The following is a 14,505-nucleotide window of genomic DNA, read 5'->3' as shown; positions in this document are numbered from 1 at the left end:
CAGTACAGGCCAGAGACACACACACTTTGGTAAATCTAGCATCACTGATAGATGGGTGGGTAATGTTGAGAAGCACATTACAAATGAGTAATAGCATGTACCAGAGCGGAAAGTGCTCTTCAGAATAAGCAGAACATTCCAACTCTGTACAGCTGGATACAGCTGATGAGCCCTGAGAGTAATCAGTGAAAATGAAACCATGAAGCAGCAAGAAATATGTGAACATGTATCTGTATTTCCAGAGTCAGTGTGCACACTTGCTTTGATAATGGAGCCTCTTCATTAGCAGGAGTGTCATGAAACCTCAGGCATTTGTCCCGATGGTCATCTCCATTGAAAGGATGGAATACCTCATGCAGCAAGTCACATATAGATTAGATTACATTACCTACAGTGTGGAAACAGGCCCTTCGGCCCAACAAGTCCACACTGCCCCTTGAAGCATCCCACCCAGACCCATCCCCCTATAATCCACACATCCCTGAACACTACGGGCAATTTATGATCCATATTTGATTGTGGTAGACATAGCTGACAAGGGGAGTCACAGCAGCTTTGAGAAAATCTTGTACACACATACACAGCACAATTAAGGTGGCAGCAAATGATCCGTACACTGCATGGAATTCCCTTTTGATTGGTAAACAGAGCAGAGTTATCTGATGGCACCTTGCCTGAACCAATGGAGCAATCAATAATCCCCTGTACTTATGGAAATGCAGCCACTGCAATAAAGGCAAGAGCTCTCCATGTCTGAATAGTGTCAAAGTGTTCAAACTGAATGCCCTCGGAGTACATGACACCAGTGAATTAGAACACAGACTTGTGGGCTACTGACAGTGGTATCCTTCAGATGTCTCCAACTGATCTCCTGACATGTTTTTAAAGGGTACAGAGAAAAAGAAGCAAAGAAGTGTTTCCACTTGTGGGAATGGGCAAACTAGAAGCCATCGATCTAAGATAGTCACCAAGAAATCAAACATGGAATCAGAAGTAACATTTTTACCTACAAAGGTGGCAAAAACATGGAATATGCTACCACTGTGAATGGCTATAGAAAATTATATAAATGGGGCTAGGTAAACTCATGACAGAGAAGGGAATAGGTTATGTTGCTAAAAGTCAGATTTATAAAAAAGAGGAGGGTCATGAAAAGTGTAAACTCCAACATGGACTGTTTGAACGAATAACCATTTTTGTGTTGTATAATCTGATTCTATGTAAATAAAATAGTCATCATTTCCTCTGCTCAAGAAAAGTCGAAACTACAACATGAATAAAAGGAGTGGGCTGCAAAGGTAAATTTGAAATTTGAAATGTTAGCAGGCCTTTTGATTGTTATGTTATTGTTTAATGGCTAAGAATTATATCAACAACAGTTCAGAATGGACTTAAAATCAAAGCTGGTCAGTGTTGTAAATGCAGTTTACGTGAAAGACTTTATATTTATATTGTGACTTTAACACATGAAATGTGCTATGGAGTTTCATAACAACACTGTAAAACAAAGGATGACACCAAGCCTCATATGGCACTATTAGGTCAGAGGTTTTAAGAAGTGTTTTAAAAGAAAAAAGCAAGGTAGGGCAACAGTGAGATGAATTGGATGGTGGGGTGGGAGGATTTCAAAGATCGGGGCCTATGGTGGAACAATTATGTTTGGAAATGCACAAATTGTCAGAATTAGGGGATATTGAATGTCAGATGATTAGGAGGGTTGGGGGAGGTTACATGGATTAAAAAGCACAAAGCTACAGAGCGAGCTGAAAAATAAGGCAGACAATTTTAAAAGTCATTACTTCACTGGCAGCTAATTTTGATCAGTGAGCATCGGGTGAGAGGGGAACAGACCTTGCTGCAAGTTGAGACATGGGTAGAGTTTTGGATGAACTCAAGTTTATGGAGGGCGACAATGTCCAATATAAACAAATCAAACATTTTATACAAAAACCTAACATAGTTACAGGTACTGCAGATAGCATAGAACACTCGTGTCAATATCCTGGACTGTACTGATATTTTTATAGCATCAGTTTAGATCACTTTAAACTATTATCACAGTAGCTCTCAATTGGGCAACATATTAAAATATTTTGAAGGGCAAAAACATGAAGGAGGTCTGACAAAAATCGAACAATTCTAAAGCCAGAGTGCAGAGACAGAATGTATGACACTGACTACTAATTACTCAGGTTAATTCTTAAATGCACATATTTTGTTACTATTTTTGTTTAATACATTATGCAGCAGTCTATCATTACTTGATTAATCTGCGACGAATTGTGTGTACCCTATCAAAAACCTTCTCATTCCTTTATTTTGCCTCTTTCTAAATCAATGAAATATTAGAACCAGGATTATACATGACAACGTTTCAGAATTAATTTCTAAGTTCAAAATAAACAACTTCAAAATAAAATCCTTGCAGAAACACTAAAACGCATAACGTAATTTCTATCTAAATCTTTTATTTTTATGTTAAAACAATCCATCACAGCCAAATGAAATAGAAGGATCCGCCCGCCACCTGTCATTTGTAGTCAAATAAATGGTTAACAAATACACATAAAAATATTGCCTATAGAACAACACAATTCTAAGAAGTAATGATAAAAACAATTATCACCAAATCATCCCACCCTACTGTTGTGCTTTAAATGCAAGGACTTTTTTCCCATTATGAAGATTAAACACCAATAAAGGCAGGAAATACTACTCTGGATTGCAATGCAAGTGCAGGCCTTAAAGCAGATTTGATGCGGGAATTCAATCAAAACAGACCTCGCTTAATTCCTCCACATCTAATGAGAAATATTTGCATCTATGATATTTTGATTTTGAGAGATAACTGGAAACAAAAAAAAAGACTATTCAACAAATTACAAATCATTATCCACAAAAAGGAATGTGTCTAAAGAAAACGCAATGATCGGTGTTTACTTACTGTTGCTCCAGGATTTCAGCAATGACTTGATGCTGATTTCAAAGAAGCCTGAATCTTGCTGGCTTGCCATATCGACAGTGTACAAAGAATTACTGTGATACTAAGCAGCAATGGCAGGTAGCGTTCACCAAATCAGTACCGCAAACAGCAGGTTGGGAGAGAGAGAAGAGATTTTTATACTGTACAGTTTCTCATCCTTGTCCTCAGCAGTCCTTTTAAATATACAAAGATGCCTTTAATTGGTCTCTTGATGTCTAGTTTTTATCTTCTCTGGATTCTGTCAATGGCTGGTATTTATCGGTGGACTGAGATGATGTTGAAGTTTGCTGTCTTTCAATATGCATTCTTTGTATATTTGCTCAAAACAATTGCTGGAAAAATACTATTAGAAAGGGTCCTTCAATGGTCTTTGAGGTGGCCTATTCGTTGCTTTTTTTAGTCTGTCAGATTTAAATCTAAGCAAGAAAGAGAACAGTGCTTCCTTGATCCATTGAATACATGCGGTTCCACACGCAAACACTGCACTGACCTCGAACCACACCGAAGAGGCGGTGATTTTTTTTGCTGTCACGGGACTTTAACCGGTTCTAGTATCCTTTCTGTCCCGAAAAAAAGGAGAAATTCTATTGAACGGTTAATATATGCGGCGTTCTGATCTTTGCTTCAAGCAGAGTGCACTGAAATATATTCAGCTGCATCATGCTGCAGTAAAGCAGAACTGCACCCATATATCTGGTTGCAGTGACGTTCAAAAGCTCATCAGTCAGCCCAATCCCAGGGGTGAGTGCGTGCGAATCAGAAGCTACACGGCAATAGCTTGGCTTTTTTGTTGTTATTTCGCCTTGTGGTAAATACTTTCTGATTATTCAAACACACTATCAGTCAACGCAACATTTTAAATACATGCTATTATTGGATGCAATCAAGATCAAACAATATTTTCTAGGCAGATAGGATAAATGTTACTCCCTTAATTTCCATACTATATAATTCAATTTAAAGGAATAGTGAAATCTTGTCTCATATTAATAATGGTTGTAGTGGCCCCACATCAATTTAATTACAGCACTTACTACAATCACATAAAGCATACAGCGACAGCACCAAAACTGCTTGGATACATTGCCTCAGAATTTAGAAGCTATTTCGGCTATTGCGCTTATGAAATGATAGAATGCAAACCACCTTAAATTCTGTAGATTTTGACATTGAAACACAAACATGCTGACCGTTGTTATTTATCCGTTAAATGTGTATAATCTTAGGGGAGAGGCAGATGAACAGTTAAACGCGAAGATCCAAAAGTTTCTATGCGAGCTGTAACGTTGTGCCACATTAGCAGCACAAAAACTGCATTTTGCTGTTTGCTTCCTTCAGTGTTGCGAAATTGCTGTATTTGCGTGGTAAATAGAAATTAAAATTATGGCAGATTTTTCTGGCTCGCTCGTAATTCCAAGTGACTGCAATTCACATTTCTTGCACTGAAATTTTAAGTGCGTGGTCTCATTCCTTCACATGATTTTAATAATTTAAAAGTACCAAATTTTACATTTAACAAGATTGTCTTTTTCGTTTGTCTTCTCTCTCTACCAGTCTTTCTTTCTCTTTACATAACTTCTGGTATCGAATTTGACATTGAATTCTCCTTATTACTTTTCCCTCCTCAGTTCTTCCACTTTATTTTTCAATTCTTAATTGTCATTGCTGAGGAAGTTATTTGTTCCCCTGATAACTGATGTCCCAGATGTCTTGATTTCCTCTGCTTTTAACAGCTCCCACTTTCAACAATGTCATCTGTTTTGAGAAAAATGAACTGAGGTTTGAAGGGTAGGTTTTAACATAAATGCCCTGCCACACCAAAAATTGGCTCATTGAATTTCTTGAGTGGAGGTATTTTCATTGCTGTCTACTGAAGATAAAAATCAGTACATATAATGATATTCTCTTCAAATTGAAAGCAACTATCCTTGCAGTATAAACACTCCTTTGTTATATTAAACATTCTGTAAAACATTTGAACAATCCTTTGCACAACCTTAACGATGTTTTCCAACAGTTTGAGAAATTTAACTCTTGCAAACATATTTGTGAAACTCCTTTAACAGTTCATCAAATAACCTACAAATGTACATATACTTAGAAAACAGAATGTATAACAAATATTTAAAAAATTTGGAAACTGAAAAAATTATTTTTTCACAATGTTATCAGTTTATCAACTACTACAGCAATATCACAATAAATCAAATCATACAGGAGGTCTTCTCAAATTCGTGCAGAGCAGAGCTTTGAGTTAGGTGACAAGGCTCCAAAGCAACCTAGTTTTACCTACAATCCAGGAACATCTCTACAGCCTCTGCGGCATCAGCTAGAGAAACAGGTATGTGATTTATTGGACTCTTCAGGGTCATCAGCCTCTTCAGCCATACTTGCAAGGCTTGAAAAAGAGATCTCAATGTTGAATCAAAAGCGGAAATTGCTGTAAAGATTGAGCAGCTCTGCCAGGTCCAGCGATTCTTCTTCAGGCTTCATGTTTTACCAGACCCACATTTTGTGTTGTAGGGTTGCCTAACTCTGTTCTGATTCATTGATGTGGTCACATGACAAGCTAGCATAAGTTCCACTATCCAGAGTTACCAGTCCAGATGGGCAACCTTCTGTTGGATTTCTTATTCCAGCAGCAGGAATGGCTGCCAATTTCACCATAACAGAAGATTTGGGTTATTCAATTTTGACTCAATGTGATTTCACTGTAATTTGTTAAAAAGTAGGGCTTAACAAAAATTAAAGATTCACATGGCTGCTCTGTACTTTGGTGTTTTATAACAATAATCTGCAGTTGGTGCATGACTGAAACAATGGCTTGGAGCTTTCTCTGTATCTGCACCTTGTATAATGTGTAACCTAGATGGAAACAAGAACATGGCTTGAAAAAAATCATACAATTTTGGGCATCATGCAGTTTTGGTTGTACTTGTCCTCACAGTAGGCCCAAGTGTCCTTTTTTTAATGACTACCCATAAGCCCCACAACACCCAATTATCAAATGTGAAAATCTTCTAATGGTGCCTGTTTGAAAGGCTTCTTTGCATTGTGATCTGATTTTCAATCACAGAGTCATAGAAATGTACAGTACAGAAACAGACCCTTTGGTCCAACTCATCCATGCCAGTCAGATTTCCTAAATAAATCTCGTCCCATTTGCCAGCGTTGGCTGATATCCTGTAAACCCTTTCTATTCATTTACCCATCCAAATGCCTATTGAATCTTGTTCTGCTTTTTGTTCATTTTTCTGAGATGACTCCAATGTCCAGATATACTTAAAATCAAACAGTAGAACAGTCAGCTGTGCAGATACACTGCTAGGTCAGATAGCAGTGCAGGTTGATTTCTCGGTTTGATTCACTTCCCATGTGGTCACTACGTTTGTTAGTCTTCCTCCATTTTAAAGAGCCGTTGTCTTGATCTTTTCTTTTCCAAAGTTCCAAACCAATGCAACAGCTTATAAAATAGCAATTACTGCTCCTAGGTTTCAAGGAAATCACTTGCAACACTGGAAATACCTCAAAATGGAGCAGCTGTTACAACAATTTTTTGTCTGTCATGCATCTTGGATTACCCAGCATACAGCATGGAAACTGATGTTACAACTGGTCCGCACTAACCATGTTTACAAACTAAGCCAGTCCCTCTTGCCTGCATTTGGCCCACATCCCTCCAAACCTTTCCTTTTAATGAACTTATCCAAATGTCTTTTAAATGTTTAACTGTACCTGCAACAACCACTTTCTCTGGCAGTTCATTCTACACATGAATCACTCTCTGTGTAGAAAAATTTGCCCCTCAGGTCCTTTTTAAAACTTGCACCTCTCACCTTAAAACATGACCCCTACTTGTGAACTCTCCACGGTAGAGAAAAGTCGCTTGCTATTCACTTGGAGATTTTATGAATGTCTATAAGGGTACCCCTCACCTCCTATGCTCCAGTGAAAGAAGTCCCAGCCTATTCCAGCCTATTTTTATAACTCAAACCCTCCTTTCCCAGCAACATCCTGGTAAATCTTTTCTGAACCCTCTCCAATTTAATAATAGTCTCCAAGGCAGGACAACAGAACTGCCCACAATACTCCAGAAGAGGTCTCACCAACGTCCTGTACAACCTCAAAAAAACATCAATGACATTTTATTTTGGTTCAGCTTAAAACAAAGTTTAAAACAAAGTATACATACTGAAACCTGCTCTATGTCTTCTGTTGCTTTGAATTAGTCTTTGGCATAAGTTGTGCCAAAAATAAAAATAGACTTTTCAGTTGCAGATTCTTAAAAATTCTGTGCCTGTAGACATAAATGGTCATTAAATGGATTGAAACTTAAACTTTCTGAATTTAAGTTAATTTTTTGGCTGTGCATGTTATGTCGAGATTTTTGGAGAGATTTTTGCTCCGATGCCTAATGAAATTTCCTGTCATATCTTGCTAATTCCCCTCTTAAATACTGAACTGTCTCTCACATACAGTTCTAGCCCCATCTTACCATTTGCCATTTCCAGAACAACTCACTTTTTATCAGATAGCCACCAAAAGGTCGGCATCTCTTGTGCCCACATTGTTTTTGAGAGGCCACTGTGCACCCGGAAAAGCATTGACAATCTGATGTTACCATAAATGGCAGCTTAATGGCACAGAAGTCACAATGTCACAGTCCCCATAGCTGAAATTTGCTTGTACATGCAACTCTATTCTCTCTTCTTTAGCTAACAGACTACACACTTTACCTGGACATATTTTTGCCATCACTACTTGTTCACAAATGCTCAGTGGTCATCCACATATTGTCAATGTCCATAAAAGGATTATCGTGTACAGGCAAACATTTGCTCAAGTACATGAACATTTATTGACAGCAAGCAAAAGTGAATGCAAAAGAAATCAATGTTGGCTGCAGTTTGCATCCATGATGCAAACCATTTGCTGGCATCTAGACCTTGACAGTCTGTGATAGTATTCTGCATCCAGCATCTATTGGAACTGGGTATCAGTTGGGTCCTGTCTGCCTCATAGCATCCAGTATGTCTGAGTGCTGTCATGCACGAGGAAATGTTCCTCAAACTCAATGTTCTCATCACATCAAATTTCACCTCCAACATTCCTCCCTCCTGTCTGACATTGCACCTTAATGATGTCTGCCCACTCCTCTACATTCATCTTTTGGAGGCCAGGGTATTCATCAGTGTCAATAACTTCTCTCCTATAGCATATCATGCTGTATATTGCTGTCACGCATACCGCCAAGCCCCCACACCCCGTCCATTTACCTTGAAACTACCCCATCACCATCTTTGTTCCCATCTTCACAAATACCTCTGTTCTCCCCCTCCCCGACTCTGGATTCACTCATACCTTCTGGCAGTGAATCCCCTGCCGGCTGTCCAGGATACCTGACATTCTCCTGAATGATTGATAGACAGTAACCAGGACTGTCTTTGCCCCAGATTTATAACTGACTTCAACAAGCGGCCCCTAGACATGACTGATCTGACCCCAACTGCTGTCATTGCAGCTCGCTGACTAATGTTATGCAATTCCCCTGACTGCTGGTGCAGACTGTACAGGATGGACCTTTGCCCGTTCCATGGACTGCTGTTGGACAGATCCTCTGATGGTGAGCAACCCAAGCTGGTGACGGATCATGGCCAAGCCTCTGAACTGTGTGTGGACTGTGCCCCTGGGAACTCCCCAACTGGCAGCTGTCCCCTGCCTTGACTGGCCTGAGGACCATTCCTGAACCAAACACTCATAATTCTCCCCATCCCCCTCTCTGATGAAGGGTCTAGGCCCGAAATGTCAGCTTTTGTGCTCCTGAGATGCTGCTTGGCCTGCTGTGTTCATCCAGCTCCACACTTTGTTATCTTGGATTTGCCAGCATCTGCAGTTCCCAATTTCACTCATTATAGTCATTTGATAAATATATGTACAGTATGTTGGCTACGCAGGCAGCTGGCACATGCTGTAGGTGTTAAACTGATGGCTTGGTGTGCCATATATCAAGATGTCTTTCCTCCCTACTTCGAGACAAATTCCAACTGGTAAGTATGACAAGCAGCCTGTCTGTGCAAATGAGCACATCAGAGACAGATATTCTTTGGTTCTGTCTAAAGCACCAATGTGCTAACAGACATGGCATGGCGAGAAAGTCAAGGCATGGATGCATGCTGGTAAGCACTAAGTGAATGAGTGCTAAGACAGCAAGTGAACAGTGTCAAGATGCAGCCTAGTCCAGTACATGATCTGGGTGCGATCTTGTACACAATGTGTTCCTGCTGCTGCCTTTCAACCTTAGATGCTGCGAGCTCTGCAATGGAAGTCAGTGCTTCCTAAGCATTGAAGTCGAGATGTATTATAATGAAACTGGGAAGTTACATGGACTTAACTTGACATGGGCAAAATGGACTTGACATTGAACAAAACTTTGGATCTACCTTTAAGATTATGCACAGGGAGGAAGCTCCAGGTTTAATATCCACTCCAAGCAGTGACCGTACATCCCAATTCCCCTGAATTTGGCAGAAGTAGCATGTAGGGAACATAAATCTCTTGCTTAAGATTGTGAATTTTATTTGTAGAATTATTATTTTGAATGAGCAGATGTGTACTTGACAGCAATTCTGTAAAAGAAATTTCTCACACCCCATAAGAGTTAAGTAATAACCATTTTCAACGCACAGTAACTACTTTGCGTGCCAAAAGAGTCAAAGAAAATGGACACTGACCCTGGCACATTTTCAGACAGGCAAATGGTGTCAGCTAACTGTGACAGGTTTCATGCTAAGATTCATCTGCACATGTGCTACTGGCATCTCCACATTCCATGCACAGAATGTTCCACCTTCTTTTCATGTTATTGCTACTTTCCAGCTCCAAGTACTAATTCACACTGGAGCAGCTATGGATGGCAGCACTGGTTGTCTCTTGTGCCATCGACTTTGTTTCCTTTTAGCTCTTGTTTTCCATACTTGTTTAATACTTAAATTAGTTATTTGATTCATCACAGGGTGTTGGTAAATTCATTCTGCTCTATTGCTTTTCAGCTAAACTTTGGGATTGCTAGTTACCCTAACGCTTTTAGGAATTAATCGCCAGAACATTACCCAAATAACTTGTCCAAAAAATAATAGGGCCAGCAAAAATTGTCAGTTTTCCCGGCTCATCTGAAAACCTTGATTTTGCAGGACTAGTGGAAATGTTCAACCTTCTGTCTTCTAAAACAAAACAGAATATACCAGGGATAGAGACAATGTTGAATGTGCAGCAATCCCTCACTAACATGGCTAAGAGTCTGAAAATGTTTACTTTACCAGTCAACTACCACAATAGGCAACTGAAGAAGGCCAGCCCAATCACTTAATTAAGGGAATTAAGTTTCATGACTCAGTGGAACCAGACCAACATCCACAGATCCAGAACATGGTCAAAAGAGGAGGAAATTTCCTGCTGTCTGCATCAAGATTACTGCAAAAAGAAGCTGTCTGTTCCAAGTAGAAAGCAATTTCCTGTTCGAGAAATCCAGGACTCTACAAGGAATAAAATATTTATCTCAACACACATGCTGCTGTTCATGATGAAATTTAGGAGATTAAGTGTCTTCCAGATATAGTAATGATCAACAACAACATTTACAAAAAACAATGTCTGCTGCAAAGGGTCTCAAAAGATAGAAAATCCTGTAGCAGAGAAAAGATCCACAGATTGGAACCAGGCTAAACAGTCCTTAGGCAAGAAATTTACCATTTTTCCAAATCTGAAGACTAAGTGCGAGACCCATCACATTGCCTGTACTTGCAAAGTTAGAGACTTGGGGGGAAATACGGTGGTGGTACGTGTAATATAATTATATATGTGATTGTTTAACTAGTTAACTAGGGGGGATGTACTTAGGGGTAGATGTGAAAGGTCGTTGGTCTGACAAACTTAATGTTCATGTTACATTGGCTCCATGCATTTTATGACACCACACACGCTCTGTGGGTAGAGCCAAGGAGTTCTAATTTAGCTTTCAGGGCATGCCAATGTATCTATCATAGCTCCCTAAGGTCGTAGTAATTATGCCTGATCAGTGAACAGTGTTAGTGCTATCATGCAATAAATTTTCTTGTTATCCAAGCATGGTTCTTTGTTTGTAGTTGGTGGTGTATCCTCTATCATTAAGCACTACATAGGCCCAAATTAAACAAAGAAAATGAAGATTAGTTTTACTGGTAGGGGTGGTAAATCCCACAAGGTGCCTGAAGTGGTCATCTGGGAAAATACCACAAAATTTACCTATAATGTGCTCATCAATAATCAGCTTGGAATCTGGCAGAACTGCTCAGTTCTAAACCTTATTATAAAACTTCAGTCAAATCACAAACTAAGAGTTGAATGCTTCAGAGATGTGAGTGACTGTCCTTGATATCAAGGCAACATTTGACAGAACTTGGTATCATGCACCTGTGGTAGCAGTATGCAAAATGTAATACGTGCATTGCAGCAAATCATCAAGGCTTCTCCCTTAGTACATTCCAAACCTCCAGTGTCTACCATATAGAAAAACAAGGGCAGCAAGAGTATAAGATGGTTCCTACTGACTTGGTAATAAACTGCCAACACTGTTTTACACTGTCACTGGGTCAGAATCCTGGAATTGCCCACCTAACAGCATGTGAATGTACCTGCACCATACCAATTGCAGTGATTCAAGTATGCAGTTCACCATGACTGTCTCAAAATAATCAGGGGATGGTGATAAATGGTGGACAGTTTTGCTGACATCTCATGAATAAACAATAAAATGAAGAATGGCTTGATTCACTACATTTATTATATAGATAAATGCCGGCAAAAGAAGAATGAGGATTGATGGTATTGTCCAGCATTAAGTATTGTAGACATTATAAAACTGGTATGTTGTGATCGGCAGCTACGATTACATGTAAACATGCAAAAGATATAATCCATTTCACTCAATTGCCAATGTTTCTGCTCCAAATGAACCCATTTCCCCCTTTCTTTACTTAGTCCTAAGCAAATCCTACTATTCTTCCATGTAAATATCTAGATCTTCTTAAATGCCTAGTGCTAGATTACCCTACTGACATCCATATCCAGCAAATGGACAACTTTTTCCCAAATCTCAGAGAATTCCCCACTTTTTTATCCATCAATAAAGATGTAGAAACAGAAATTGCTGTTTGGCAGTATCTGTGGAGAGTAAGCAGAACTAATATTTTGAGTCCAGTGAACCTTCTTCAGAACAGACTGAAGAACCATCTGTCTTTGCTTCTTCACTCAGTGGCACAATTAAGGGTAGGCAGTGAGGAGAATTGTAACTGTATTAAAGCACTCAATGGAATTAAACGTGAGTTTGCCAGAGTATTGGTGTTTCAATACCATTACTAAGATACCTAGATTGTTCCTTAATTCTACTTCAAATGTGAAATAATCTTAATTGATTCGGTAGGGATAAAAACATTGTCAGCTCCTGGTTATCAGCACCATATTGTATGATGTACAGATCCTGAAATTCTTCCATCAGTCATTTTTTATGTTGGTTTCATTTACATATACTTATTGTAGATGAGTTTAAGGCTATTAGAACTGGCCTGGATAGGTCTTAGACTAAAAATTAGTTTAGATCCCAAGATCATTTCAAGGCCATTACACCTATTTGAAAAATGTATCAAACTGTCAACATTTCAGACAAGATATCATAGGTAGAAAGGCTCAAAATATGAGGGCATCAACTGTGGAAGGTAGTGGGGTAACCATATATCACTGCAGTAGTGATGCTGAGGAACCAGATAATTCTTTGGTGGCATTGATTCAAATCTCATCAGAACAACTGATAGGATTGAAATTCAATTCATAAAGTCTGGAATATATAGCTAGTCTTAGTAATAGTGACCGATTTTTGTTAAAAACCCATTTTGTTCACTTATTTCCTTTAAGGAAGGAAAACTTTTGCTTACATCTGTGATTCAGGACTCACAGCAAAGTAGATGATGCTTAACCATATAGTAAGTCTACATTTCACCCAGGGTGGCATCAAGGAGCCCTAGCAAAACTGGAATCAGGAAAAAAAATCTCCATTGGTTGGAATTATACCTGTCACATGGGAAGATGGTTGTGTTTGTTGGAGGTCAGACATCTCAGCTCGAGGACAGCTTGTAGGAGTTCCTCAGGGTTGCTGTTTTTAATGAACCTATTCAGATCTTGTATGATACACCCCTGGAGCAGGTATTACTTGAAGCCAAGCTCCGGTCTTAGATATGGGGACACTACCACTGCATCACAAAATGAGTTCCTCAGGGTGATATGCTAGGTTCAACCATCTTTAGCTGTGTCATCAATGACCCTTTGTCCATCATAAGGTGACAAGCCAGAATGTTCGCGATGAATGTACAATGTTCAGCTCCATTTGTGACAATCTACAAGGCACAAATCAGGATTGTGATGGAATACTCCCCACTTGCTTGGATGAGTGCTGCTTCAACAACATTCAAGAAACTTGACATAATTCAGAACAAAGCAGTCCACTTGATTAGCACCACATCCACAAACCCCCACTCCTTTGAATGCCTATACTAAGTAACAGCATTGCATACCATATATAAGATAAACTGCAGAGATTCACCAAAGATTGTTAGACAGTACCTTCCAAATCCACAATCACTACCATCTAAAGAAAGATAAGGACAACAAATACATTGGAATACCACTAAGTGCAATTCCCCTTCAAGTCTTTCACCTGGACTTGAAGTTATATCACGTTCAATACCTTCAGTGTCGTTCGGTCAAGATCTTGGAATTCTGTTCTAAACTACATTGTGTGTCTACCTGCAGCACATGGACAGCACCAGGTCAAGAAATTAACTTGCCACCACTTTCTCAATGGCAAGTATAGGGACATGCAATCAATGTCTATGTCCCATGAGTAATATAAAAAAACTGCCCCACTGTTTCAGGTCAGTTGGTTTGGTCAACAAATGCTTGCCCAAAAGAATCCCTTGCTAAGAATAAAAGAAGTGCTTGCTCAAAATTTATACAGCCACATAAATAGAATCTGAGTTCAAACGTATATTGATAAACAATAATGATGTATAAAATAAATGACTGATGCATATAAATAACCATGGAAAATTCACAGCACACAAAGAAGTCATTCAGTCTGTATTGTTTGTGCTAACTGAGTAAATTATGATGTCCATTCTAATTGCATTTACCACATGGTCTGTAGCCTTGAAAGTTACAGCAATTCAGGTGCAAAACCAGGTTATTTTTAAATTGGTTAAGGGTTTCTGCCTCAAACGCCAAACTGGACAGCAAATTTCAGACACTCGCCATCGCTGGGTGAAAAATGTTATCCTACTGTCAAATCCTCTCAAATCTATATACATGTAACAGACCTCTCTGCTAGGGAAAACTGGTCTACCCTGTTGTATTAAACAGTGGATATGTCAAAATACTTTCCAGCTAATTAAACACATTTTGCAGGGTAGACAGTGATGTAATGTTGGAAACACAGC

General features: G+C 39.1%; 1 protein-coding gene across 6 annotated transcripts in view; it reads right to left on the bottom strand.

Annotated features, from left to right (window-relative positions):
* The window catches only part of LOC125453068 (protein furry homolog), a 301,124-nt gene that overhangs the window by 272,753 nt on the left and 13,866 nt on the right, over positions 1-14,505 (bottom strand). Inside the window, exon 1 of one of the 6 annotated variants that reach the window (XM_059646707.1) lies at positions 2,945-3,688. The exons of the other annotated variants lie outside the window; for them this stretch is intronic. Coding sequence (XP_059502690.1) covers positions 2,945-3,014 — 70 coding nt within the window. The 5' untranslated portion in view covers positions 3,015-3,688. Of the gene's footprint in view, positions 1-2,944; positions 3,689-14,505 lie in introns of those variants that run through there. 6 annotated transcript variants of the gene reach the window in all.

The sequence above is a fragment of the Stegostoma tigrinum genome, chromosome 6 (assembly GCF_030684315.1).
Source record: "Stegostoma tigrinum isolate sSteTig4 chromosome 6, sSteTig4.hap1, whole genome shotgun sequence".
Classification (NCBI taxonomy): domain Eukaryota; kingdom Metazoa; phylum Chordata; class Chondrichthyes; order Orectolobiformes; family Stegostomatidae; genus Stegostoma; species Stegostoma tigrinum.
The sequence above is the reverse complement of the archived record's forward strand: the minus strand, read 5'-3'. Positions and strand labels throughout refer to the sequence as shown.